A 25944-nucleotide genomic window follows, 5' to 3' on the forward strand; every position below is an offset into this window, starting at 1 on the left:
ATTTTTTTTTCTAGGAATCTGCCCATGGAAAAAGGTCTCTGGGGACCAAAGTTAAAGGTTTAACATTTTCTAAAACTCTCTAATCCTGTTTATCTGCTATGTCTCCTTTAGGGATTCAACATGCTAGTACCGTCTTCAAATTTTCCTCAGGATGATAAAGTATGCCCATCTAGTCAGATAGCAGAAACAATACCATGCAATATTGGGACCAATCACAACTAGCCAGAACAACTGAAATTTAGAATTATCAAATACAGCATATCGTCATCATGATCCCTACAACAAAAACCAAACCCCACAAAAAATTCAGAGTATATTCAAATAAAATAGCCTTGAGGAAAATGTGATCTATTTATGAATATTCCTCAAGCACAAAGAAAGGCAAAATTAGTTGAGTTCATTATTCATGGTTAAATTATTAGCTCAGCTCTAACAGTACTCTAAATGTGTGTGTCTGTCCTCCTTTAACAGCATACATATGCATCACTGCCCTCTCAACAGATAAGATACCAGACCTAGACAGGAGGGCATGACTATATTGCCCTCTAGTGACTGCAGCCCGCACAAAATAAACTAGATTACCACTGCTGCTCCTAATAATACTACATGCTCTACTGAACACTGCCAGCTACTGCGAACACCTCTAAAAAGACTAAAGCCTATGTGATCATGCCACTCTCTGATGCTTGTAGCATTCATAGGAGACAAGTCAAATCACTGGTGAATGTTTCACCAGTTACCACTAGCCTAATGACAAGTTATATATCAGTCACTTCTTAGCAGTTTTACTGAGCAGGTTCAACTCCACTTCTGTAGCTGCTTTTTGCTGATGTTATTCCACTGAGATCAATAATTAATGTTAATAATTACTCTGATACATCCAGTGGGACTGCATGTGTTTCAGAGACATGAGAATAAGCTCACAAGTGACTTATATCCTGGGGAAATTTTTCAAGCATATCAGACTAAAAAAAATCCATTTAACTTTCACATTTTTTAATTCTTTCCACACTAATTACCAAAACTACTGATGTTTAAATAAGAGCTTCCTCCTTCACAGTCCATCTCCTGCTATTTGATCCTGAAGTGAAGTCACAATGCTGAATCTGTAACACCTCAATCATTTCTGCGGAAAAAGAATGCAACATTAAAAAACTAAGACTTTGACTTCACTACAGGATCAAACAAGAAGAAGCTGGAAGAAAGAGCTGTTCAAAAACAAATATCTGCAACAACAAACTGAATGCAATAACATTACTGTCAAAGGGCCCAATCTGGTGAGGTGCTAAGTGCCTCTGAGCCTGAGGCACTGACTCTCAACTCTTACTATTGGGAGCAGAGGGTGCTTTCCATGATCAGGCCTTAAATGACCTAGTATATGCATATTATTTTTTCTCACAGAAGAGATGATATGGCCTTCGTGGTCTTGATGTTACATCATCATGTTTCGCAAAAAGAAAAGGAGTACTTGTGGCACTTAGAAACCAACCAATTTATTTGAGCATAAGCTTTCGTGAGCTACAGCTCACTTCATCGGATGCATTGGTTAGGAATGCATCCGATGAAGTGAGCGGTAGCTCATGAAAGCTTATGCTCAAATAAATCGGTTAGTCTCTAAGGTGCTATAAGTACTCCTTTTCTTTTTGCGAATACAGACTAACATGGCTGTTACCCTGAAACCTATCATCATATTTGTTATTTCAACTGTATCCATGTGATGTATGCATTCACCCTTCATTTTAATAATTCCAAAGCATGCTAATTTTATAGATATTCCATCTAACTTCATGGAGAGAGAAATCTTCCATGAAAATGGAATGGAATGTTTACCTTAACAAAAAGCCACCTTTATCAGTAATCTGGACAACTGGTTCATAATATTATTTATACTGAGTCCTCAGCTCAAAAAAACAAGAGGACCTGGGAGAACAATATTAACAAGCCAGTATTCAGCCATTCACATTTAAATTACACAAATACTTTAGCCATTATTAAATGAAGAAGTGACCCTTCTTACTGGTATGATAATCTTGAATCTTGAACTCTGTAGTTAGAAGGCCAAATTCTCCTCTCACTGAACTGACCTTGAAAGTCAATAGATTTACACTGATGTAAAACCAGAGTGAGAAGAAAATCACACTCTATATTTATGAAGGAGAAACTGGCAAGATTGACTGCTCATAATTTAACATGCCCTAAAAACACCTTTCCTTTTTAAAACTGTCTCTTGCTTCTATAAAAATGTAGCAATTCCCCAAACCAAGTGCTTCAACACAGATTACATCTTTCTGGTTGGATGATTCATTAATAACAAAACATAGGGCCCTTTTACTCAGCCTGCATGGCTCAGTTCTTGCGAGCAGGTGGAGTTTTAAAAAATATAAGCCTCTTTTACACCAATGCATTTGGAGAGCCAGTTTTTTTGCATATTTCAGTACCCTGGTTACTCAGAGCAAAGGTCATAGGAGAAACAAAGTAAAGATGAGGTCAGGTGTGCCCAAAACCAAAGCCCAATTGGAAAGTCTAGAATTTGTAGGCCTTGACAGTCCCCTTTAAGATGTCTAAAAAACACACAATACAAAAACAACCTTATGAATGCTTTAGTACCTGCCAGTGCCAACATCCCACACTGCAACTGTGTGGTCAAAGGAGCCAGTGATGATCCTATCTCCTGTAGTATTAAATGACAATGCAATAATTTCTGCTGAGTGCCCCTAAGAGAATATTAACAAAAAGGTACTTCAGAATATAAATGATACATTTAGGTCCAATACCTAATTTGTACAGTAGGAATACAAAATCACAGAAGTGATTGTTTCCATTAGGCCATATAGTCCACCTCCCTGACAAAGTAGTAAATTTTCTTGTTTCTTGTCTAGTCTTGCATAACTTTGACTATTCCACAGTATAATCTCACTGCCCATATTACAACAGCATTTAATATCATATGCCACTTAAGTACTAGCAAATAGAACACTGGGAACAATCCTGCAACGACAGGGAGAATGAATTAGAATTGTGATCTAATAGGTCTTTTTCATATCAGATTTCTGCGGAACAGTAGTTATTCACCATTAAATGAGAGGATGCTTTTATTACAATAAACTAAGAGCCAAATTGTCACTGCCCCTTGTGTGTATGCATGAGAGAAAAGGCATACAGAGCCTCCTGCTCACAGGCCAAGGACAATTGCAGTCTCTTCTGCTCCCTCCCTATGTTCCCCCACCCTGAGGCATGCGGAGGTAGAGAAGGGTGAGGAGGAGAATGTCCCTTGTCTACTCCATGGGCCAGGAACACCAAAGGAGACAACCTGTGCGCTGCCCCTTACTTAGTCTTTGTGAAAGGGATAAGGATGTGACTTTAAACATTTAGGCAGAAATATTTAAACAGTGGAATCCTAGCAAGCCAAATACAGAGAATAGAAATTGCACTCTAGATGCACTTGGTGACTTGACTGAATTCTCTATATACACACATCATGCAGAAAATGAATGATGCAGCTAAAAGGAACATTTATAGCTATAATACTAGGCATTAACATTTTTGAAGTTACTTTATATTAGCTCTCAGAGTTGTAATTATATTAGCACAGGAATTACAGTTCAGTACTTATAATGATAAACCACGTTAATGAGAGCAGCAATATTTTTGGGCCTAGGACAGTAGTGACATTGAATTGGGAAAGTCTGACATTTGATTAAAGTGGGTTTTATGATTTTAATAAAGTAGCATAGCTTTCTTAATCCCTTTATGTTTTCTTAATCAGTTATTTAACTTCAGTCACTAAGTGACTCAGCTAGTAATAGAAATTCTTTGTCTGAAATGGATGATTAAGAAGTCTACTTATACCCACATCTTACTCAGTTAGGAACTACAAAAGCACCAAACAGCTTCAGAGCAATAAAGAATGCAAACATACAGTTAACATGACCACTTCCTCTCCATTCTGGATATCCCATAGTTTGGCTGTCGTATCCATACTTCCAGTTGCTATCAGAGTGCTTTGAAGATTAAATGATAAACAAACCTGTAACACAAACATTGGGAAACAATAAGCTTCCTATGATTTTTTTTTAAAACTAACTCGGATCAGGGTCAGTATTTGAAAATACAGCAATAATACAATTTAACAGTTTGTGACCTACAAATACAGTCATGGCACTTGAATAATGTGACAGCTGCAGTGCCTTCTAGAGATTTTGTTAGAGAAGCAACAAATCCTTACCACACAAGCTTTGGAGGACAGCTTATTGGACTAACTAACTAGTTGCTTTAAAAACGATTGTGTGTGTTAAAAAAGGCTTATTGGAACATATGTTAACCCTATTATCAAACAGCCTTTTTTACATACAGCCTCATTTTTATCACAGGTATATATCTGAGCAAAAATGCAACAAAGTCCCCAACTCAGTCCTCACATTTGACTGATGTAGCCAGCTTCCAGTCCTCAGTAACTATATGATATGGTTGTTCTCCTAATGAGGAACACAAATGTCTTTGGAAAAAGGAAAACATTTGCTGGGAACTTAGTTGCATTTTCAATTATGATATTCCATTTTTCATTATTGAACAAATCTACATCGCATAGACCTGTGGCAGCAGTCAATGTGTAATAAACATCTACTCTTTTAGAAATTATTGACGGTTATGGGCCTGATGTTGAGAAACACCATCTGATTTTGTAGGTATAATTCCTATCAGTTATTTGCAGGTACAATTCATAGCACTCTGGGCCTGATCCAACTACCACTGAAGTCAGTGGAAACTGATCAAGCCCTAAGACCTCTAATTACCTGATTTGTAGGCACAAAACTGGTAGAGACAGAGTTGAGACCCTTTTAAAAATCAGGTAGTTCATGTTAAGAGAAATAATTTCAAAATGCTCAGAGAACAAACAAATCACTACAAGACATACCAATGCTACTGTACACTGATGCAAAGCAGCAACTTCTCAGGCCCAGTTTTCACTTTTGCAACTTACAAATTAAACTGCTGCACCTACAATGCACACGCACAGTTTCTATAATTTTTTTACTCTATTGAATGACAAATCAAAAGGCAATTTTTATAGAAAAATATAATCTGAGTGTTTCAGTGGAGTGTTGTAGTACATATAATTTTACAAGCCAAATGTAAGAATCAAAAAGAAAAATCATGCTCCAGAAAAACAAGGGTATTGTTTCAAAAATGTAAACAAATTATATGAGAAATCATAACTGAAATTTTCTAACATGTAATCAGGTAAAAATATCAAATTTTAAATAGTCAAAAATAATTCTTAACATTTGGAAAAGAGGGAAACTGTAACCAGTTAGAGACAGAAAATAAATTATTTTAATTATACTCTGCTAATTGGATATAAAGTGTTTTGTTCTATTCCTTGATGGTATGCCTTTTTGTATATGCTCAAATAGTTTGATCAATATGGGTCAGTGCAGGAGAAAATTAGCCTCTATTGTTGCTAGTTCATGGAGGCTTTACAGACCTCCCAGAATACACAGCCATACTTGAATACACAGCTATACTTGCACTGAATTCAAAGGCGTAAGAAATGCTCTCCAGTGGGAGGCATAACAGACATCAATCAGTGTATTCATGATATGTGATACTTCAGTTCACTGAAATAATGGGACAAAAGAGGCAAACATTCATTCAGACAGGAATGATGTTAAAAGGCCATGTAGAACAAAGAGAGAATAGGTTCTTAGGCCAGGCAGGAGCTGATCTGTCTGTCCACTAGGATGTTGATATAAGCTAGAGTCATGAGAGAGAGGGAGTGAAGAGCAACAGGACCAGAACAGACAACAGCAGAGTGCAAGAGAAGATGGAAAAAATGTACTGTACAGAAAATGAATGGTGTAAAGAATGTGAATCAGAAACTTCTGTTCTCCCTGTCTCATAAAGAAGAGGACATTCAAAGAAACTGAAAAGAGCCAAATTCAAAACTGATATAAATAATTACTTTCACACAATTCATAATCAGACTGAAACTCATTGCCACAGGTTGTTGAAGCCAAGAATTTAGCGAGATTCCAAAAGCAATGGGCCATGTACATAGATATTGAGAATATCCCCCAAAATTATAGTAGTAACTATATGTAACCCCCAAGGAGATTACCTAGATTCCTGGGGCTCTGTCTGCTGGCAGCTCAGGGAAAGGCACACTGTCCCTGGTAAGGAGGGGGAGCCACGGCAAACTCAGAGTCGGCCCGGCAACCAATAGGAAGTGAGATGCCCCTCCCAAGGAGTTCAGGAAAGGGGAGAAGCCATTTTTGAGTGAGTCTGGAGCCGGCAAGGGCAGGACGGGCTGTGTGGGGAGCTGGTGAGTCCGAGGCCTGCATACAGGGTTCCCCCTGAAAACTGGCCTTTAGGGACCTGAAAGCAAGATCCCTCAGCTGGGCTTTTCCTTCTCTACTGACGATTCCCAGTTTGTAAAGTTTTGCTGGGAAACTTCCCCAGCCAGGCTGAGTTAGCCATCCAGCTCCCTAGGTGAGACCAGTCACCGCATGGTCAGCTCTGCTCTGTCTGCTAGTCCAGGGCTGGTGCCTGCTGTGTGTGTATCTGGATGCTGGGCTAGGAAACTACAGTCTGGATTTTAGTAGAGTTGTGTAATCTGCACCTTGAGCCCTGCACCCCTTTGTGGTGAGGGGAAATCCTGGGACTGAAGCAGCCTGATTCCTGCCTGAATAGGATCCCGCCAGCAGAGATCAGCCCCTCTGTAGTGACTGAGGAGTCCAGAGTCATCTCTGAACCTGAGGATCATACATGGAGTTTGTGAGGGCACTACCTTTTAGTTAGTCAGTCAGGGAATTTGTTTTGGGGACCCCCGATTCCCTGAACCTTGTCCTCAAGCCAGGGAATAAGGGTTTGGGGATTTTATAACCTGCTGCATATTAAACCTGTGGAGGGATTTACCACCTTCTCCCACTTGTGAGACCTTTGGGCTGTACTGAACCCAATCAGCCACACTGCTAAACCACTGCAGAGAAGAAGTTTGTTGGGGCCCTTGATGACCTATGACCACAAAGTACGCATACCAACGGGACACTAATCTTACATTTGCTACATTAGATCCTGTGACTGGGGAAAGTAACAGGTATTATCAGTGTGTGCACCGGTGACCCTAAAAATAGTGTTTTACCCTGTTATGTATATTTGTCTCCTGTTTAATATAATTATTGTGTTGAATATATTGTATGTGTTTGTGTTATTTCTTGGAAGTCTCCAATTATCTGGCAAGTAAGTGGGGATTACCCTGTTAGAGTTTTCTTCCCAAGCTGCCCTGGTGACCCTGCCAGGAAGGAGCGAGGGGGTGCAGGCACCACCAAATAAATTCATAGAAAAAAATAAAGAAGATACACTGAGTGGGTGGCGGGATCCAGAAGAACCCAGACCTGCCCATCAAAACCTGTAAGCAGATTGGCATTAAAGAAGGTAACCGGGTAGAGAGGGGGCACTACAAATATTTTAAAAAAAAGAGTTTCAGGTTGGCTTTAGCCAACCTTTACATAATAGGGGTTAAGAGGAGATTCCCCTGGGAGCCAGATTATCCTACTACATATTGCTGGGTTTCCTGCATCTTCCTCTTAAGCAACTGGCACTGGCCACTGCTGGAGATAGGATACTGAACTAGATAAACCATAAACCTGATCCAGTATGGTAATTCCTATGTTCCTAAGAGATGGGTGCTCCTTTGGTTTAGCTCTGTACGCTGCAAGCTGTCCCATAAATCCCCAGCATACATAAGTGGATTCTCTTTGGATCCAGTTCTCCCATACAGTCAGTGCCTCAAGACACCATAGAGAGAAAGGCTACTTACATAGAGGCTTGCATAGAGAGAAAGGCTACTTACACACTGTGTTGAATAGGGAGAGAGTTAACATTGTTAATTACAAAGATCTAGATGCAGGTTTTTAAAATAGTAGAGTTTTAGCATCATGGGAGTTTGAATACAAGAGCAGAAGCTCTCCCACCTCACCCTAGTAAAGACACACCATTATGAGACAATCTTGATTATACTAAGGTCCTAGATGACACCGAGAACTTTTGGATAATCAAGGGGTTTTTTTCCAGTGTAATTAACAAACATCAGAGGAAATGACCCTCTTATGAAGTAGTAGTAGTTTGACTTATTAAGTTCTGGAAAATCAAGGTTGTACTGCATATGAAAATACAATTGGATGCAAAGGTTTAATATTGTAAGGCAGGAACTCACTATTTCTGCGGTGTGTCCCCTGAAGGTATGATAACATTTTCCTGTTTCTGCACTCCATAATTTGCAGGTTTTATCAAAAGATCCAGTGGCAATCTTATCACTAAAATGGAAAAAGTCATTTTTATTTAGAAAAAAAAAAATGTTAAAGGCAGTAGAAGGAGAAACTGAAGAATTCACAAAAATATATGATCCTTGATATGCCAAAGCAGTATATTTTCAAATCATCTCATGAACAAGCCTAGAAATTAGCGATATATTTATTATATGACTAAATTGTGGCTGGCACTGTAGAGATTTGCATTCCTTGGGTCAGTTGTAAACACTCTACAAAGATATTCTGTCCCATTTCCACACCAGGTGTCAGACCAAAATCAATGTGAGAGAGAGGACATGATGTAGTTGCTGTGTTAGCGTAAATTCCCTCAGTGCACACAGATGCATTCTGCCAGATTATTTGATCTTGCAACACACCTTTTAGAAACTGAAGTTTTATTAAGGGAAAAACAAACAATTTGCTGGTGCGTGATTCTTTCTTTGCAGCCTATTTAATTTATATTTTCAAATTAAAAAGACAGGGCCAAATTCCCTAGTACATTGGGGCAGGTTTGTGCCTGTCCACCAATGCAAAGCTGTCAAAGCTGGCCACTCTAATTTACACCACAGGCTAGACCATCTGATGAACATCCAAACAGACTTATTAAAAGTCACAAAATGTCTGCAACCTTACAAAGTTGTTTCATATACATTAGCATTGCACCTCAGTAACATCTCTTAAATTACTGGTATAGTAGGTATGTGTGTACATGGCATCTCCCTCTGGCTTTCTTGGGACTCATTCAATACCCAATTTGTATTTAAACCTAACAGAGTGGAAGGTCAATAACATGGAACTCCCCATATATGTCTGTTTCTTTGATAAACCACTCAAAGTTACATTAAGTATCTAATTATCCTCCCAGTGAAGGCAAAGGGAGTATTGTCATTGACCTCTATGGGTATGTCTACACTGCCATTAAAAACCTGCAGCTGGCTGTGCCAGCTGACTCAGGCTTGCAGGGCTCAAGATAAGAGGCTGTTTTACTGCAATGTAGATTTTTGGGCTCAGGTTGCAGCCCGAGCTCTGGGACGCTCCCACTGCACAGGATCCTAGAGCCCTGGCTCCAGCCCTAGTATTTACACCACAATTAAAGAGCCCTTAGCTTGAGCCCCTTAGAACTGGCCAGCTACAGGTTTTTAATTGCAGTGTAGACATATCTTATGAGATCAGATTTTAAATGTCTGTACAACCTTCTTTTTCTCTTGCAATTATACAACCATTCATTTTGCCCAGCTGAAGCGACTGACCACAAATAATTGTTAAAATAGTCTCATAATGAGTCCTATTAGGTGCTCACATGCTATAGTGATGGACGTAGTATAGAAACCTAATGATTGGTGTTAAACTAGTTCTTTTTCTTTGGAAATAGATTTCTAGCTCAACTCTAGCTCAAGGTTGTCAACAGGTTCATTTTCTCTTATATATGAAAAAAATATCTGCCATCCACCACTTCTTCATTATCTGGTTTTGTACACACACATCTTAAATATGTACTTTTAACTGTAAATATATTTGGATGATGGAAATAAGAATTCCTTTCTACCTTCTCCTGTAGAGTGTGGACAAAAGCATAACAGAGAAGAGAACGGTTTACTTTTTGAAGAACAAAACTCTCTCATAAAAAAGGCGGCTCTTGACTAATGTAAACTTGTGTACATGACATCATAGTCTCTCTACACTACTGCTGCTAGCTCTTATATAACCCAGACAACTTCTGTAGAAAATAAAAGATATGGAGATTCACATTGGACACTGTAACAGCACCCTCAGGATCTCCTGTCAATTACTCACCAGTTCTGACCAGTTTCTAAGTCAGATCCTTGATAATAATGTATGAGTAGTACTAAATGGATTAACCCACTTAAAAAGGCGGTTATGCTGGAAAAGCTGATCATTCTAACTAAAGCAACACAAGCTGTCATTACTCTATTTTACTTTAAAGTTTATAGGATAACTATATTTGCAACATAGCAATGTTGGCAATTAGAAGGTGTCTCAAAGACTCTGAAAACCTATTTACCCATAAGGATTATTGAAAGCTATTGCATAGACCACATTTCTGTGTCCCTCCAATGTACGTAGCTCCTCTCCTGATGCTGTGTCCCATATTTTGCATGTTCTGTCGTAGCTTCCAGTGATAAAGCTAAAATGAAGAAAGATAAATGAGTTACAGGACTGTAGAAACTTTCTCAGGGCCTGGGTCCACAACCTAGTGAAGTCAAGGGGAGTCTTTCCATTGATTTCAGTGGCCTTTGCATCAGGCCCTAAATGCTTTTCCCGCATTCCATGGTATCCATGAGAATATCAATCATGGCAAAGATTCTAAATCAAGCCATTTTCAAAACTTTACTAAATATTATATTTTTAAAAGATAACATTACCAGGGCTCAATGCACTCTCTCCTACTAAAAAAACTAGGCTCTCCTTTAGAAGAGATTACAGAGAAAAAATAGTTAGTCTAATAAACTAACAATTAAGTCAATTACAGCTCAACTTCACTTACAGTGAAAGTCCCAAAGTGCTTAAACGTATTTCAATGGACTTGCACTCCACTTATATTGAAGCCTCACCCCATTGTTGAGAATAGCCCACTTCCACCTTAACTGAATTGGCTCGTTAGCACTGACTCCCCACTTGGTAAGGCAACTCACATCTTTTCATAAGCTGTGTATTTATACCTCCCTACTGTATTTTCCACTCCTTGCATCTGATGAAGTGGGTTTTAGCCCACGAAAGCTTATGCCCAAATAAATTTGTTAGTCTCTAAGGTACCAAAAGGACTCCTCGTTGTTTTTACTATAATGTGTGTTTCTTTCTGCTGATCCTGCTGGAATACAGCAGCTATCATCAACATATGCGAGAGGGGAGAGTGCCATCAATTGAATCACATCCACCATTTTTTGCAGCCCCCTTGGTTTTTCCTTAGAAGCCTGAAATCCAGATATGGGAAGTGCTTAAATCTGCTTAGATACAATCATAACACAAAGGGATTTTTGTGCAGGATAGATAGGAGCACTGAAATTCACTATTTAATTTCCACATTAAAAATCTTTTTCCATTAGTAATTATGCATTTTGAATTTAAAAATGAAAACTTACCAGGAACCAGATTTGTTAAATGCTACATTGGTCAGCGGCAATATATGTGCCCTTAGCACCTGAAATACAGGAAAATTAAGATTTGGTGCATTTTCAAATAAAAATCAAATTACTAGGAGTTTTTGAACTAGCTTAATATCTACTCTTCTCAATATTTTCTTCCCATTTTAGTCATGCTAACTGAGCAGTTATGATAGCAATACATTAACCCCCAGCCAGAAGAAAGCATGTGTGAGCAATTACCACTGTAGAATTCATGCAGAAAATTTCTGTCTTCACTAGGAATTGCAGTGGTGCAGCTATGCTACTGATTGCTTGGCCACAAATGGCTGTGACTGAAGTAGATCCTCAGTGTTTATAAGGCCTGAATGAGCTGTCCTCTCTCTGAATGTCATTCTGTGCTGCCTTCTCTGAGAACAGAGAAGGAATCCTAAGAGTTGCAGGAGGGGTGGGGGAAATAAATGGGCCCTTATGGACCATGAGTGAGGGCTTCCTTGGAAGGTGCTCCAACAACTGCTCTTCAGTGTTTGCTGTTAAGCCATATACTACAAACCACTCCATCCACTTGCAAGAAATAATTTTAACTTTTACATTGTGAGATGCTTTCAACAAGTATAAGACGTTGTTTTAAAAAAATGGGGAGAGAGAGAGGCGATGTCAGAGTTCCACACCCAAAAGTTCACCACAATGAAAGCCTTATCATTGCTGATTTGAAATACACTGGTGGAATCTCTAAAAAGCAGACGTAAAAATGGAGAAACTCATCAAGATGAAATTCAGAGAGGAGATTTCAAATATACCACTGCCTGGATCATTTAGATCCAGGAACCAACTCTTTTCAAACACACGTTGTTAAGATCTTTTGGTCAGAGACCATTTGTCTTTATTCTTTCTATAAACTGTCAGACATACCTATGGCACTATATGCAAAGATTTATTAAATAAGTAATAATTATTAATAGGGCCCTACCAAATTTACGGTCCATTTGATCAATTTCACGGTCATAGGATTTTAAAAATCATATATTTCATGATTTCAGCTCTTTAATTCTGAAATTTCACAGTGTGATAATTGTAGGGGTCCTGACCCAATAAGGAGTTGTGGGGGGATCATAAGATTATTGTAGAGGAGGTTGCGGAACTGCTACCATTACTTCTGCACTGCTTCTGGCAGCAGTGCTGCCTCCAGACCTGAGCACCTGGAGAGAGGCAGCTGCTGGCCGGGAGCGCAGCTCTGAAGGCAGAGCCACTGCCAGCAACAGCACAGAAGTAAGGATGGCATGGTATAGTATTGCCATCCTTACTTCTGCACTGCTGCCTGCAGAGCGGGGCCCTTAGTCAGCAGCCACTACTCTCTGGCCACCCAGCTCTGAAGGCAGCACAGGAGTAAGAATGGCAATCCCGCAATCCCCCTAAAATAACCTTGTGACCCCCTCCCATACAACTCCCTTTCGGTTCAGGACCCCCAATTTGAGAAAGGCTGGTCTCACCCATGAAATCTGTATAGTATATGATAAAAGCACACAAAAGACCAGATTTCACATTCCATGATGCATTTTTCATGGCCACGAATTTGGTAGAGCCCTAATTATTAATAATACCAAATTAAAATCAATCTGCCATTATATTTAAGAATAAATTAGTTACATTGCCAACAACTTTCTGTATTTCTCTGGCTGTTTTTGTACATGACTTGCCTTTCAATAAAACTTTTATCCTTTACAAGCCAGCTTCTGCTTGATCCTATTATATAATGACAACATAACTAGGACCCTACCAAATTCACAGCCATGAAAAATGCATCACGGACTATGAAATCTGGCCTCCCCCCCATGAGATTAGGTCTTTTGTGTGCTTTTACCCTATACTATACAGATTTCACAGGGGAGACCAGCATTTCTCATACGGGGGTCCTGACCCAAAAGGGAGTTGCAGAGGGGTCAGAAGGTTATTTTAAGGGGGTTGCAGTATTACCACCCTTACTTCTGTGCTGCCATCGCATCTGGGTGGCTGAAGAGCGGTGGCTGTTAGCCGGGTGCCCAGCTCTTAAGGCAGTCACCCGCCAGCAGCAGCACAGAAGTAAGGGTGGCAATACTATACCATCCACCCTTACTTCTGCACTACTTCAGTGCTGGGCGACTGGAGAGTGACAGCTGTTGACTGAGGGCCCAGCTCTGCAAGCAGCAGCATAGAAGTAAGGGTGGATGGTATGGTATTGCCACCCTTACTTCTGCAGAGCTGCTGCTGGTGACTCTCCACTCTCCAGCTGCCCAAAAGTAAGGGTAGCAGTACTGCAACCCCTCCCCCCCCCACACACACACACACTCCTACAATAACCTTGCAACCCCCAATTCCTTTATGGGCCAGGACCCCTAAAATTACAACACTGTGAAATTCAGATTTAAATAGCTGAAATCATGAAATTTATGATTTTTAAAATCCTAAAACCATGAAATTGATCAAAATGGACCGTGAAATAGGTAGTGCCCTACACATAACCGTACTTGTGAAAATCACACCATTTGTTGACATTGAAACGAAGGGATGTCAGGAATGCAGCAATTAGAACATCACTGCAGGACCAAGGAGGAGAAATGGGTAATAAGCAATGCTACTTAACCTCTGGCATACAGGCAGAGCCTCCAGCTTCCTGCTGTTATATTCCTATGAATCTGTCTAACTCCTCTATCTCAACAGCCAGCCATAGGTTTCTTTGTTTTTTTAATAGCTTTTCCTCCCAGTTGCCTCTAGTCTCTTTCTCTCTGCTGGTTTTCAGATTCCCTCTCACCCCTTCCATGTGTAAGGGGACTGTTGCCCCCTTACTAACATTCAGTGGGGGTGTTTTAGTTGCTAGCTCCCAGTACTAAAAGGGGGAAGGGTTGATGGGGAATCAGGACCCTGAGACTGACAGCCCCCAGGAACAATGGGGAGAGGCCAATGCTCCAGGTCAGCCTGAATGACAGGGCAGGCAGGCTAATCAGGGAGTCAGGAGGCCAGGGAGGTCCCCTCCTCCGTGTGAGCTGGATTTGCCTGGGTCAGACCAAGTGGGGCTGAGCGAAGGAGAAAGCAGGGGCTCAAGCTGAGTTGGGGAGCAGAACTATGCCAGGCTCAAGCTGAGTTGGGGAGCAGAACTATGCCAGATGCAGGGGAACCAGAAAAGCAGCCCAGAGAGAGCAGACCCTGTCCTGGGAGCAGAGCTGCAGCCCCAAAGCCAAAGGCACAGGCCAGAGAGAGCAGACTTGCCCTGGGAGGAGAGCTGCAGCCATCAGAGCCAGAGGGGCCAGAAAAGCAGCCCAGGAAGCAGGTCAGTGCTGGGAGCAGAGTCACAGAAGCAGCCTGCAGAGCAGACCTGTCCTGGGAGGAGAGCTGCAGCAACCAGAGCCAGAGGGGCCAAAGAAGCAGCCCAGGGAGCTGGAGGCAGAGCAGCAGCAGCAGTGCAGAGACAGAGTGGTGCAGCTGGGGCCGGAGCAGTCCAGAGCTGGGTGCAGTGAGCAGCTGGGGAGAGCGAGGGGGACCCTGGGCAGTGGGCCCAGCAGAGGGAGACGCCTCAGCCAAGAGGCTCTGCAGGTCAGGCTTGGATCGTAACCCCGACAGGGTGGGGGGGCCACTGGGAAGAAGGGTCCTACCACTTAGAGCCTGAGAGTGTGTGGCCACCACCAGAACAAGTGTCCAACCCACAGCATCCCTGCAGCAAAGCCAGGGCCTGAGAAGAAGGCCTGAGACTTACAAGGAACAGACTGTGAACTGCCCTGACATTCCAGAGACGTTTGTGATGTTCCCTGCCACAGAGCGGGGTGATGTGTTTCCTTTAACCTTTCCCATTTTTCCTTATTCTTTTTGAAATTAATTGTTGATTAAATAACTTGCATTTGCTTTAACTTGTGTGTAATGGGCAGTGGGTCAGAGAAGTGCCCAGTGCAGAGAGAGTACCCCGGAGTGGGGACACACTAGCCCCTGTCCTAGGTGACCACAGCAGAGTTGGGGGTCAAGCCCCCCCAGGAATCCTGGGCCCAGCCTTGTTGGGGTTACGAGGACTTTGCCAGACAGGAGAGTGGAAGGGGAGTCCTCAAGGGCAGGGAGGCCTCTGGGTAATGGAAGTGGGACAAGGACTCAGATCCTTTCGCTAGCCCACTTCACCGGGGTAATGCAGAAGCAAGGAAAGTTCCCCACAATAGCAGGACTATTCCGCTGCTTACACATGGCATAGACACTTGTAGGGAATGAATGGGCCATCTGAAGAAGAGAGAGCCTCCAAGAGAATCAATATAGAAAAGAAGATTAGTAAATTGTGGGCAGAGAATTGACTGCTAACAGCTAAGGAGAGAAAATGGAGAGGCAGAGATAAAAAGGGGCAAAAATGGAAGCAGTGTAAGATTGGGCAGAATATTGTCACAGAACAGAGAAGACAGAGGGATGCGGAAAATAAAGGGGGCTCAAAGATCTTAGAGGAGGAACTGACAGAAATGGAGGAGAAATAGTTGTGGAACAGCTCAAGTGGGGAGAGAGAGGCTATTTACCAGTTAGAGAGATTTTGCCCTTCAGGGAAAGTAAAGTAGAGGGAGCTGCCCATACAGTTGCTGCAGTGGAAATGGGCCATGAAGATGTGGAAATTACAATAATTTGTTGTTGTTTTTTTCAAACACCCGCCAGCATATAAATATATGTACATTAGCATAAATAATTATGGAAATATATGGAGATTTGATCTCAAGCTTTTTTAAGGCCCCATACAGGCAGCACTGGTCGTGAGAAATAAACTCTTTGTGAGAGCATAAATGTATCTGATAATTAGCAACAGAGAGAGGATGCTAGATAGATTTATGTTCAAGTTCAGATCCTAACATTTTTCCCAGTACCAACACCCTTTTTGTAAAAGGCCCAGAGACATAACTGCTCCATCTGCAGAACCCATCTGAAGTCAATGAGAGTTGCCTGTGCAGAATGCCAGACTCTAAAGTGATATCAGGGAATGTGTGTTTCAGTACTGTAATTTAGGCTACAGCAGTCCATGCGATAAATCTCCAGAACAGTGCAGCCATCAAACAATCTCAAATGCCTAACCAGTTGCTACAGTAGCATGCTGCTCTGCTGGTTGTCTAACACAAAGTCATGATCACAATTATAGGAAATAACAAAGAAGACAGGGATGGGAAATGAGCCAATGCTGATCAGATTTGCCTGGCTCTTGTATTTCCCTTATTTAGCAATTACTATCTGTCCCCAGCAAAGACGAAATTCATTCTTTCTGTGGATATTTGTGTCATATACTAGAAAGACAAAGTGTGTAAGGTAATAACTTTTATTGAACCAACTTCTATTGTTGAAAGAGACAAGCTTTCAAGCTCCACATAGCTCTTCTTCAGACCCAACATTGTCTCTCTAGAATATGATTGACCAACGTCTTTTTGTAGTTGCACAGTGCCATCTGCTGATATGATGAAGACACAACAATAGCCTATTGCAAATGAAAAAATGTAACATTTGGGAAGTAAATTCTATTACTGACTCATTTACAACAAAGAACAGCTAAATCACTCCTCTTCTTGTGACTTGTGGAAAACATTGGGTTATTTAAAGCAAATTTAGCAAGGTGCTGTATGTAGCAAAAGCACAAAAGTTAGTTGTTCTAACTTTTTGTATTTAAAAGGTGACAAGTTATTCAATACAAAAAAAATCAAAATAATAAACTACTAATTCCAAATACTCAGAAGAAAGACCAAGTGGAGGTGAGGAAAATGAGAGATGTAGAAACTAAATTTCTACAGCAGACCTATGCCTTAGCAACCATAATTCTTATACCTCACAATAGACCTGGCTGAAAGACCAGCTTAAGAACTGTTTACTGTCTAGCCTTAGGATTTCTGCACAGATAACATTTTTGCTAGGGCTGGGAGATACTGGTATTATTAAAAATTAATTATTAATGGGAAAGTTAACAGGCTAATCACAATTTTGAGATCATTTGTAAGAACCCACAGCAGGGAAGCCAGATCCAGATTCAGTCCTGTTTGCGCTGCCAGAGCAATGCAAAAGTTATGGAGCAGGGCAGAGAATTCTTTAGGGCCAAATTCTGTTCTCAGTTGATCCAATTACACCTGGTCTACATTTAAAGCTTAAGATGAAATAGCTTAGTCCACACCTCCGAGTACCATAGCTACACCAGTCAAACCTCAGGCATTAATACAGCTAGACCAACAGAAGAATGTTTCTGTCAGGTAGCTGCCACCCATCACTACAGCGACAGAAAATCCCCTTCCATTACTAAGTCTACACCTACACCACCGGGTTACAGCAACATAGCTACGGTGCATTAACTATGCCCTTGTAGAGGCTGCAGAGTAGACATGGTCTCACGCTAATGCTGACGCACAGCTATTCTGGATTTATGACAGTGTAACTGCGATCAGAAAACACCCAGAAATTATTTTCAACATGCCTCGTACCTTAAAAAGGTAGAATTTGTGGTCCTCTTGTTGTCCAAGCTTCTCTTGTAACCTTAGTATTAAATGTATGACCTGCTCTTTGCGCGAAGCTGTGATGAGAGGTTCTGCTTTTCGGATTTCTTCTACTAAAGTGCCTACATCTGTACTAGAGTGCATGGAAAAAACATGCATCATCCACTGACAAACAGTTATGGTAAACACATTATTTACTTACAGAGAGTGAGAAAATATCAGCCAGATGCTACACTGCTATTTTATTCTGAATAAGTTTAAGCAAAGCCAAAATATAAATACTTTTAAATATGTTTTACTGGTTTCTAATATCTTTTTTACCTTTCAGAAAAAAAATTATATTTGACTTTTTAAAACTGTAGTTTTGCAGAGACCCTTCACTTTTCAGAGGATTCCACAGAGGGTGTAATACAGCCAATACCCAAATGACACTTTCAACCTTTAACACGAAGTTAGTCTTAAATCGAAGCTAGAACCCCTTGATAGATAAAAAGCCCAACTAACAGCAACAACATGAAGTGAGCTGTAGCTCACGAAAGCTCATGCTAAAATAAATTGGTTAGTCTCTAAGGTGCCACAAGTACTCCTTTTCTTTTTGCGAATACAGACTAACACGGCTGTTACTCTGAAACCCAACATTGTTGTGAACAGTATTAAACCTTGTTATGGGCTGAATTAAATCCTCATTGAAACTGATGGGTATGAATGTGCCCTTCATTTAAGAGACAGCTAAAGGGCTACACCTAAAATAAAGTCATGGAGTCTGCCCAGAAACTAGTACTATGTGGGTGGAGGGTTCCACTGGGTATTGTTTTCGTATTCACGGGTCGCTGTGGAAGAGACTAGCTGGGGTGCAACAAGAAACTGAGAGATTCAGAGGAAGAGCGAGCAGTGGCGGATTAGCCACTGAGCCAATGGGGCCCATGCCCAGGAGCCTTGGCCAATTGGAGCGCCAGGTGGGCAGAGTGGGGCAAGCCCCCGCACCCCAACCCCATTTCCTCAGCAGAAGCATTAGAGGAATGCGGGGGGCTGCAGGCAAAAGGGGTAGGAAGGGGCCCCAACTTTGCTCTGTCCCAGGGCCCCACAAAACTGTAATCCACCTCTGAGAGTAAGAAATGCCAAGCAGAAGTCTCTAAGCACATTGAGGCCCTGGGAGAAGCCTGGAGAGATTCCGGTTTGGTGGTGGTGGTGGCTGAAGGAAGCTTGGGCCTGTACACTAAGAACAACTTTAGGGTTTGGTTCCTCCTGTGTTCGGAGAAGGACTTTGTACGTTCTTTGTAAATAAACAAGATTGTATCAAAGAAAATACCAGACTCCATCATCAATTTCTTCTCTCATCTGGAGTAACCTGCAAGGCCCCAAACATTGACTAGTCACTCAGGTCAAAAAGGGGCAACAAGATGAACAAAAAACTAAAGTTCACAAACAGAAATCATGTTTATAAAATGTAACTATTTTTACATGTTTTCACAAATCTAAGGCCTAATTCTGCAGCTCTTACTGCTGTAAGTAATCCATATGTCCGTGGGCAGTCTTACTGGGTAGGCTTAACTTCTGTTGGTAAATAAATCATCAGGTTCTACAGGAGATTTTGCAGCTGGGTTCTTCTAAGACTACTGTCCTTTCAATGTGTATGCTGATGTTGGCTCAGATGAGACAACTATATCTTTCTGTAAGCAATGTGACTTGTTGGATTTTATCCAGAGTATTGAGAAAAGCTCCCAGAGGTTCAGTCATACACTCAGCCTTATCTTTGAATTTGGAGTGAAAATTATGAATGTGCAGGCCATCCTACCCATCAATTCATGTGTTTCAGTTGAGACACTATTCTACCAATATCAACATTAGACCCGTCTTATTTCTGTGTGGACTAAATCTAATGAGTTTTGTGGATTTTGGTGTCCTCCTTACTGGTGCTGGGGCATATCTGACTTCTGTCTCTGTACCACTTCCAGATAGAGTCAGCAGATTTCAATTAGTTCACTGGCAGCTACCATCAGTAGTGTAATATGGCCCTTGGCTCTCATAATACATTATTTCTTGTGCCTGGCAGCCACCAGATTTAACAATGATCTGAGACACATGAAGCAACTGAAACAGATGGGAGAGAAAATTTCTGAAATCTGCATGAAGGCTGATTATCTTCTCTATAGGACTCAATGGCACACAGAGGTGCTAGCACTCAACCACAGATTGCACAAATCAACTGAAGATCAGTGGGCAAAACTACCAACCAGAACAGTGAATAGCCCCTTGTGCATGGGTTTGTGGAGCACCTTTCTACCTCCTCACAGTAGCATCCAGTAGAATTCTCTCAGCGTGAAGTCTAATGCAGACTGATACCTTGCCAGACTAGTATGTTCTTTTAATTGATCACTGTGGTGAATGTGTCACATTCTTCACAGAAGAGACAGATCTTCAGGCTGGTGTCTTCCCTCCTTTGAGAACCAGAGCTGCAGGCTCCTGATGATCTGTCTACCTGTAGTTAGGTTCCATTTGGCCTCTGATAAGGATATCCATGTTCCCTGTGTTACCCAAGAGCCCTCCGCCTTCATTCTAAACTTGGCCATGAAACAGACTTCCTTTGTAGTCATAGCAATGGCCCTATTTTCAGAGGTGCTGAGCACTGACAGCTCCTACTGACCTCTGTGGGAGTTGCGGGTGCTCAGCACTTCTGAAAATCAGGCCATACGCCTTTCTTCCATAGGACCCACTGCCACTGGCTAAACTCCTTTTAACTTCAACAGGAGCAAGCACTCAGTTTACCCTTCTGGATAAATGGGGATTATTAATAGTATTTTACTTACCTATATCACAGTATTGTTGTGAGGATTAATTAATTAGAGAGACTGAATCTGAACTCATTTATAAAAGTGTAATTCAAATGTCTTCAGTACAGCTGATTTCAATCAGCATAACTGAGAGCAGAATCAGGCCCATTGATGGGAAACATTCTGAAGATAAAAGGTGCTACTGTAAAGAAGTGCTAAATATTATTAATTACAACATTACAATTTGTGCCACCAGAAAATTCTGCATTTTTGCTGGTTAGTAAACACAATTTGTGGATGTGCCTTGATGTGACAGGTCTTTAAACAAAAGAATTCCCACCTCCACCTCCTGACACTGCACTAAGAATTACAACGGCAGAATGATCAGTCAGAATGTAGGATTTCTTAATGCCCTCAAATTATCAGAAATATTGAGAGAACAAAAGTTAACCCATGAGAGAAAAAGTTTGTCCCAAATCACGTTTACAACTGAACAGAGTTGTACATAACCTACTATTAAGTTGTCCTGTAAAATAAGGTATACTTCTGCTGTCTAAAATAATATAAAAAGAAAAGGAGTACTTGTGGCACCTTAGAGACTAACCAATTTATTTGAGCATAAGCTTTCGTGAGCTACAGCTCACTTCATCGGATGCATACTGTGGAAAGTGTAGAAGATCTTTTATACACACAAAGCATGAAAAAATACCTCCCCCGACCCCACTCTCCTGCTGGCAATAGCCCATCCAAAGTGACCACTCTCCTCACAATGTACACGACAATCAAGGTAGGCCATCTCCAGCACAAATCCAGGGCCCAACAAGAACGCCTTGGGGGGGGAGGGGGTTCCTCAGACGTTCTTGCTAAACCCTGGATCCGTGCCGGAAATGGCCCATCCCGACCATCACACACATTGCAAGGAGAGTCGTCACCCCAGACAAGCTATCACCAGCAGCAGAGTGGGTCTGTGCATGTTGGGGGGGGGGAATTTTTTTAATTTAATAAATTGGTTAGTCTCTAAAGTGCCACAAGTACTCCTTTTCTCCTTACAATGTGTATGGTGGTCAGGTTGGGCCACTTCCAGCACAGGTCCGGGTTTTCTCACCCCCACACACACACACAGACCCACTCTCCTGCTGGTGATAGCTTGTCTGGGGTGACCACTCTCCTTGCAATGTGTGTGATGGTCGGGGTGGGCCATTTCCGGCGCGGATCCAGGGTTTAGCAAGAACGTCTGAGGAAGGCCCCCCCCCCCCAATGCGTTCTTGTTGGGCCCTGGATTTGTGCTGGAGATGGCTCACCTTGATTGTCGTGCACATTGTGAGGAGAGTGGTCACTTTGGATGGGCTATTGTCAGCAGGAGAGTGGGGTGGGGGGAGATATTTTTTCATGCTTTGTGTGTATAAAAGATCTTCTACACTTTCCACAGTGTGCATCCGATGAAGTGAGCTGTAGCTCACGAAAGCTTATGCTCAGATAAATTGGTTAGTCTCTAAGGTGCCACAAGTACTCCTTTTCTTTTTGCGAATACAGACTAACACGGCTGTTACTCTGAAACCTAAAATAATATAATACTTACCCAGGACTGAGATCAAGTAAATCTATGGATTTGGTCTTCAATTCACCACCTTGAACATATTCCAAAATAATGCCTTTGAAGAAACAACAAACAATTCTAAATTAGAAGTTCATCATGGCAGCTGGCTTTTTTTGGGGTGCACACTATCTGACATTTACATTGGTATAACCACATTGACTTCAAGCAGAGATACTCCTGCTTTACACCACTCTTATCAAAATCAGAATCAGGATGACAGCATTTCTTTCTTTGGGATTGGCAGAGTGCATCTGCTATGTTAAATCCTCTATTTGCAAAAATCTGCATAAAGAACTGCATATAAAATTGCATATCCAGGTCTGGGTAGGCTCTGGCACTTTTAAAAGATGTATTTTGAACTTTAGAATTAAGATGTTTGGCCACATTACTTCCTGTTTAAAGAAGATATTTAGAGCATTCTGTTGCTGTCTGGCATTCAGCAGGAAGGGCTATTCTAGATGAATTTTTATCTACTTGTGCATTTTGCAAGGTTTGTGAACAAATGTTTAATTTGGCAGAAGGATTTGTCCTTTCCTGACATTCTGAGCCTCCTCTCATCTCAATTTTTCATTTTTAACTATTTATCAGAAAAACCTGATCCCAGAAAAAGAAAGGAAAGAAGGCTCCTAAACAGACTGAGACCAAACTTTATACTATTGTCAAATTCCTGGCAAGATTGTTTCCTACAGTAAACCGTATATTACCTCAATGCTTTTGTCATGACTACATTTGATAATACATACAAAAATTTGTAATTCTTGAATTTCCTACAATAGGTTTACATTTACTTTGCAGCTGTTTCCCTGGGGCCTGGTTCTTCTTTCACAACAGTTTGACACAGGTGTAATTCCACTGGGCTCAGTGGTATAAACCCCAGTTAATACTGGTATATTTACACCAGAATTAACAGGGGTTTGTATTTAGTCCATAACATCCCTTTAGTTATGTTATGACTCAAAACCTCCTGCAGCTAAGGTAATAAATCTTTTCAGGATTGTTATGCACTCATTGGAAATATTTAGGGAAGGGGGAAAACATATCCAAAACCACACATTATGAAAATTTGCAGAAATGCAAATATTTTTAATTGCAAAAGCAAAAAACAAACAGCACTGAGAAGATTTTCCCCTTCAGACATTTTGCAATAGATGGTCACAGCAAAGCTGCTGAGAGTCAGGGTACGCAGGATAGGCTAAGCTCTTAGGACCAGGGACCATCTTTTGTTTCGTATGTACAGTGGGGTTCTAGTCCATGACTAAGGGTCCCAGTGCTACAGCAATACAAATGATACATAACAGTCCTATGAACAGGCACAGAAATGATTGCTCAGGAATTCGGATAAAAGGTAGAGGGAATAGCTAAACCATCTCCATAGCAGGAGAGATGATAAGTACAAAGGTTTCTGAGAAGTACTGTGAAGGCAGCCTGGAGCGGGACAGCCCTACCACAGTCCTGTGCTCCTCCTCTGCTACCCATTCATTCCTGACTCCTTCTTGCATCTGCTTCCTCCTCCTCCTCCTCCCATCCCAACAACACTGAGCCCTTCCTCTGTTCCCACCTACCCAACCCCATCAGCCCCTCTCTACTCTCCCGCTCCCCATCCTGGGGCTTTTCCCCCCAGTAACCCCTCTTTCCCTCCTCCCCTATCCTGGGGCTCTTCTCCCCCACCACCCCTCTCTGTCCTCCCCCCATCAGCCCCTCTCTGCGTCCACCCCCCGCCCATCTGGGGCTCTTCCCTCTGTCAGCCCCTCTCTGCATCCACATCCTGGGGCTCTTCCCCCCGTCAGCCCCTCTCTACCCTCCCCCAAGTCAGCCCCTCTCTGCATCCACCCCAATCCTTGGGCTCTTCACCCCCCCCCCCCATTCTGGAGCTCTTCCCCACAGTCACCCCTCTCTACCCTCCCCCCATCCTGGGGTTCTTCCCCCCCCCCAAGTCAGCCCTTCTTTGCATCCACATCCTGGGGCTCTTCCCCCAAGTCAGCCCCTCTCTGCCCTCCCCCAAGTCAGCCCCTCTCTGCATCCACCCCCCACTCCCCCACATCCTGGGACTCTCCACCCCCCATCCTGGGGCTCTTCCCCACAGTCGCCCCTCTCTACCCTCCCCCCAACCTGAAGCTCTGCTCCTCATAGCACCCTGTGCCCTCCGCCCCGCTCCGCACCCGGCGGGTAATATCGCAGCAGGAGTCGCTTCAGCTTCATCTTCTTCCCACACGCCGGAGCCCAAGCGCCGGCTTCGTTACCATAGAAACCAGCCAAACAGAATCACCCGCGGTGCGCAGGCGCGGCGGGGCGGCGAGTGCTTTGGGGACCAGACTAGGGCGGCACCTCCCAGCCCCGATCCGCGCCAGGGGACGTTAAAGCGCGGTTGTGCCCGGGACGCTGGGCTGCGCGCGGGGCACGCACACATCCGGGAGGGGGCGGGGCCTGGGGAGCAGCGGGGTGAGGGCCGCGCTCTGCCCCACAGGAGCGCCGGGGGCGGGGGTCCAGCCCCAGCCGCCCTTACGGTGCTTACGCCCTCAGGCGGCACTGGCCAGGTGGCAGCTGATCCCTGCCTCCCCATCGCACCGTGTCACCTCCCAGGCCGAGCCCGGAGTTGTCCTCCAGCCCGAGGAGCTGCTCAGCCGCCCCGCGTCACCCCGGACTCCCCGCAGCTTTTCCTCCTAGGACACAAACGGTCCCAACGTGCCGCCCCGCCCCCAGCGCCATGGCTCCTATAGCGTTAATACCCCGGGGTTTTAGGCAGACCTTTAAGGGCATTTTCTGCCCAGCTTTTAGTCTGGCTTTCTGCACCAAGACATTTGGGCACAAAAAATACTAAGGACAATAAAGCGGCCTGCTAAATTGAAAGCTCAGACAGGTTGCCTCGTCCAGGTACGAAAGTTACTGGGAAGGCTGATTGTAGAGGATCCTGCTCTTTCTTTGTCCCTAACGCGAAAAAAAAAAAAAAAGCATATTACAGGTAAGAAAAACAAACAAACAAAAAAGCATAATAGAAATTAGTGTGCCAGATTTTGTCATCTTTCATACCCATGCACCTAACGGACTTCAGTGATGTCACTTGGGTAACCAAGGATAAGATTGGGCCCTGTATGTTTATACCATTTCTTCAAGGGTGAAAACATATTTAAAACTAATTTAAGGACAGAAGAGAATAACTGTGTAGAAAATAAAGATGAACTGATCATTTTAAAAGGATGCAGGACATTGTATTAATTAATTTCCCAGTTTTATTTTGTAGTTGGCAATGTAACAAAGTAAACCTGCACAGAAGAGAGAAAATTACAGTTGCTTAAACCAGATACATTAGATAAGAACATAACATAATGACTATACTGGGTCAGACCAAAGGTCCATCTAACCCAGTATCCTGTCTTCCGACAGTGGTCAATGCCAGCTGCCACAGAGGGAATTAACAGAGCAGGTAATCAGAAAGTGATCCATCCCATCGCCTATTCCCAGTTTCTGGCAAACAGCCTAGGGACACCATCCCTGTCCATCCTGGCTAGCCATTGATGGACCTATCCTCCATGAACTTACCCAGTTCTTTTTTGAACCCTGTTATAGTCTTGGCCTTCACAACATCCTCTGGCAAGGAGTTCCACAGATTGACACTGTTGTGTGAAATAATACTTCCTTTTGTTTGTTTTAAATCTGCTGCCTATTAATTTCATTTGGTGACCCCCTAGTTCTTGTGTTATGAGAAGGAGTAAA

At 42.5% G+C, this 25944-nt stretch overlaps 1 protein-coding gene across 1 annotated transcript in view; it reads right to left on the reverse strand.

The window, feature by feature from the left end:
* The window catches only part of DAW1 (dynein assembly factor with WD repeats 1), a 33707-nt gene extending 9218 nt beyond the window's left edge, over positions 1-24489 (reverse strand). Inside the window, exons 1-8 of the mRNA XM_077826572.1 lie at positions 24393-24489; positions 22216-22288; positions 17854-17998; positions 11411-11469; positions 10333-10455; positions 8216-8315; positions 3920-4027; positions 2608-2714 (exon numbers count right to left, since the gene is read on the reverse strand). Of these exons, the coding sequence (XP_077682698.1) occupies positions 2608-2714; positions 3920-4027; positions 8216-8315; positions 10333-10455; positions 11411-11469; positions 17854-17998; positions 22216-22288; positions 24393-24432 (755 nt within the window). The 5' untranslated portion in view covers positions 24433-24489. The remainder of the gene's footprint in view (positions 1-2607; positions 2715-3919; positions 4028-8215; positions 8316-10332; positions 10456-11410; positions 11470-17853; positions 17999-22215; positions 22289-24392) is intronic.
* Positions 24490-25944: the final 1455 nt, after the last annotated feature.

Source organism: Eretmochelys imbricata, chromosome 9 (assembly GCF_965152235.1).
Source record: "Eretmochelys imbricata isolate rEreImb1 chromosome 9, rEreImb1.hap1, whole genome shotgun sequence".
Taxonomy (NCBI): Eukaryota; Metazoa; Chordata; order Testudines; family Cheloniidae; genus Eretmochelys; species Eretmochelys imbricata.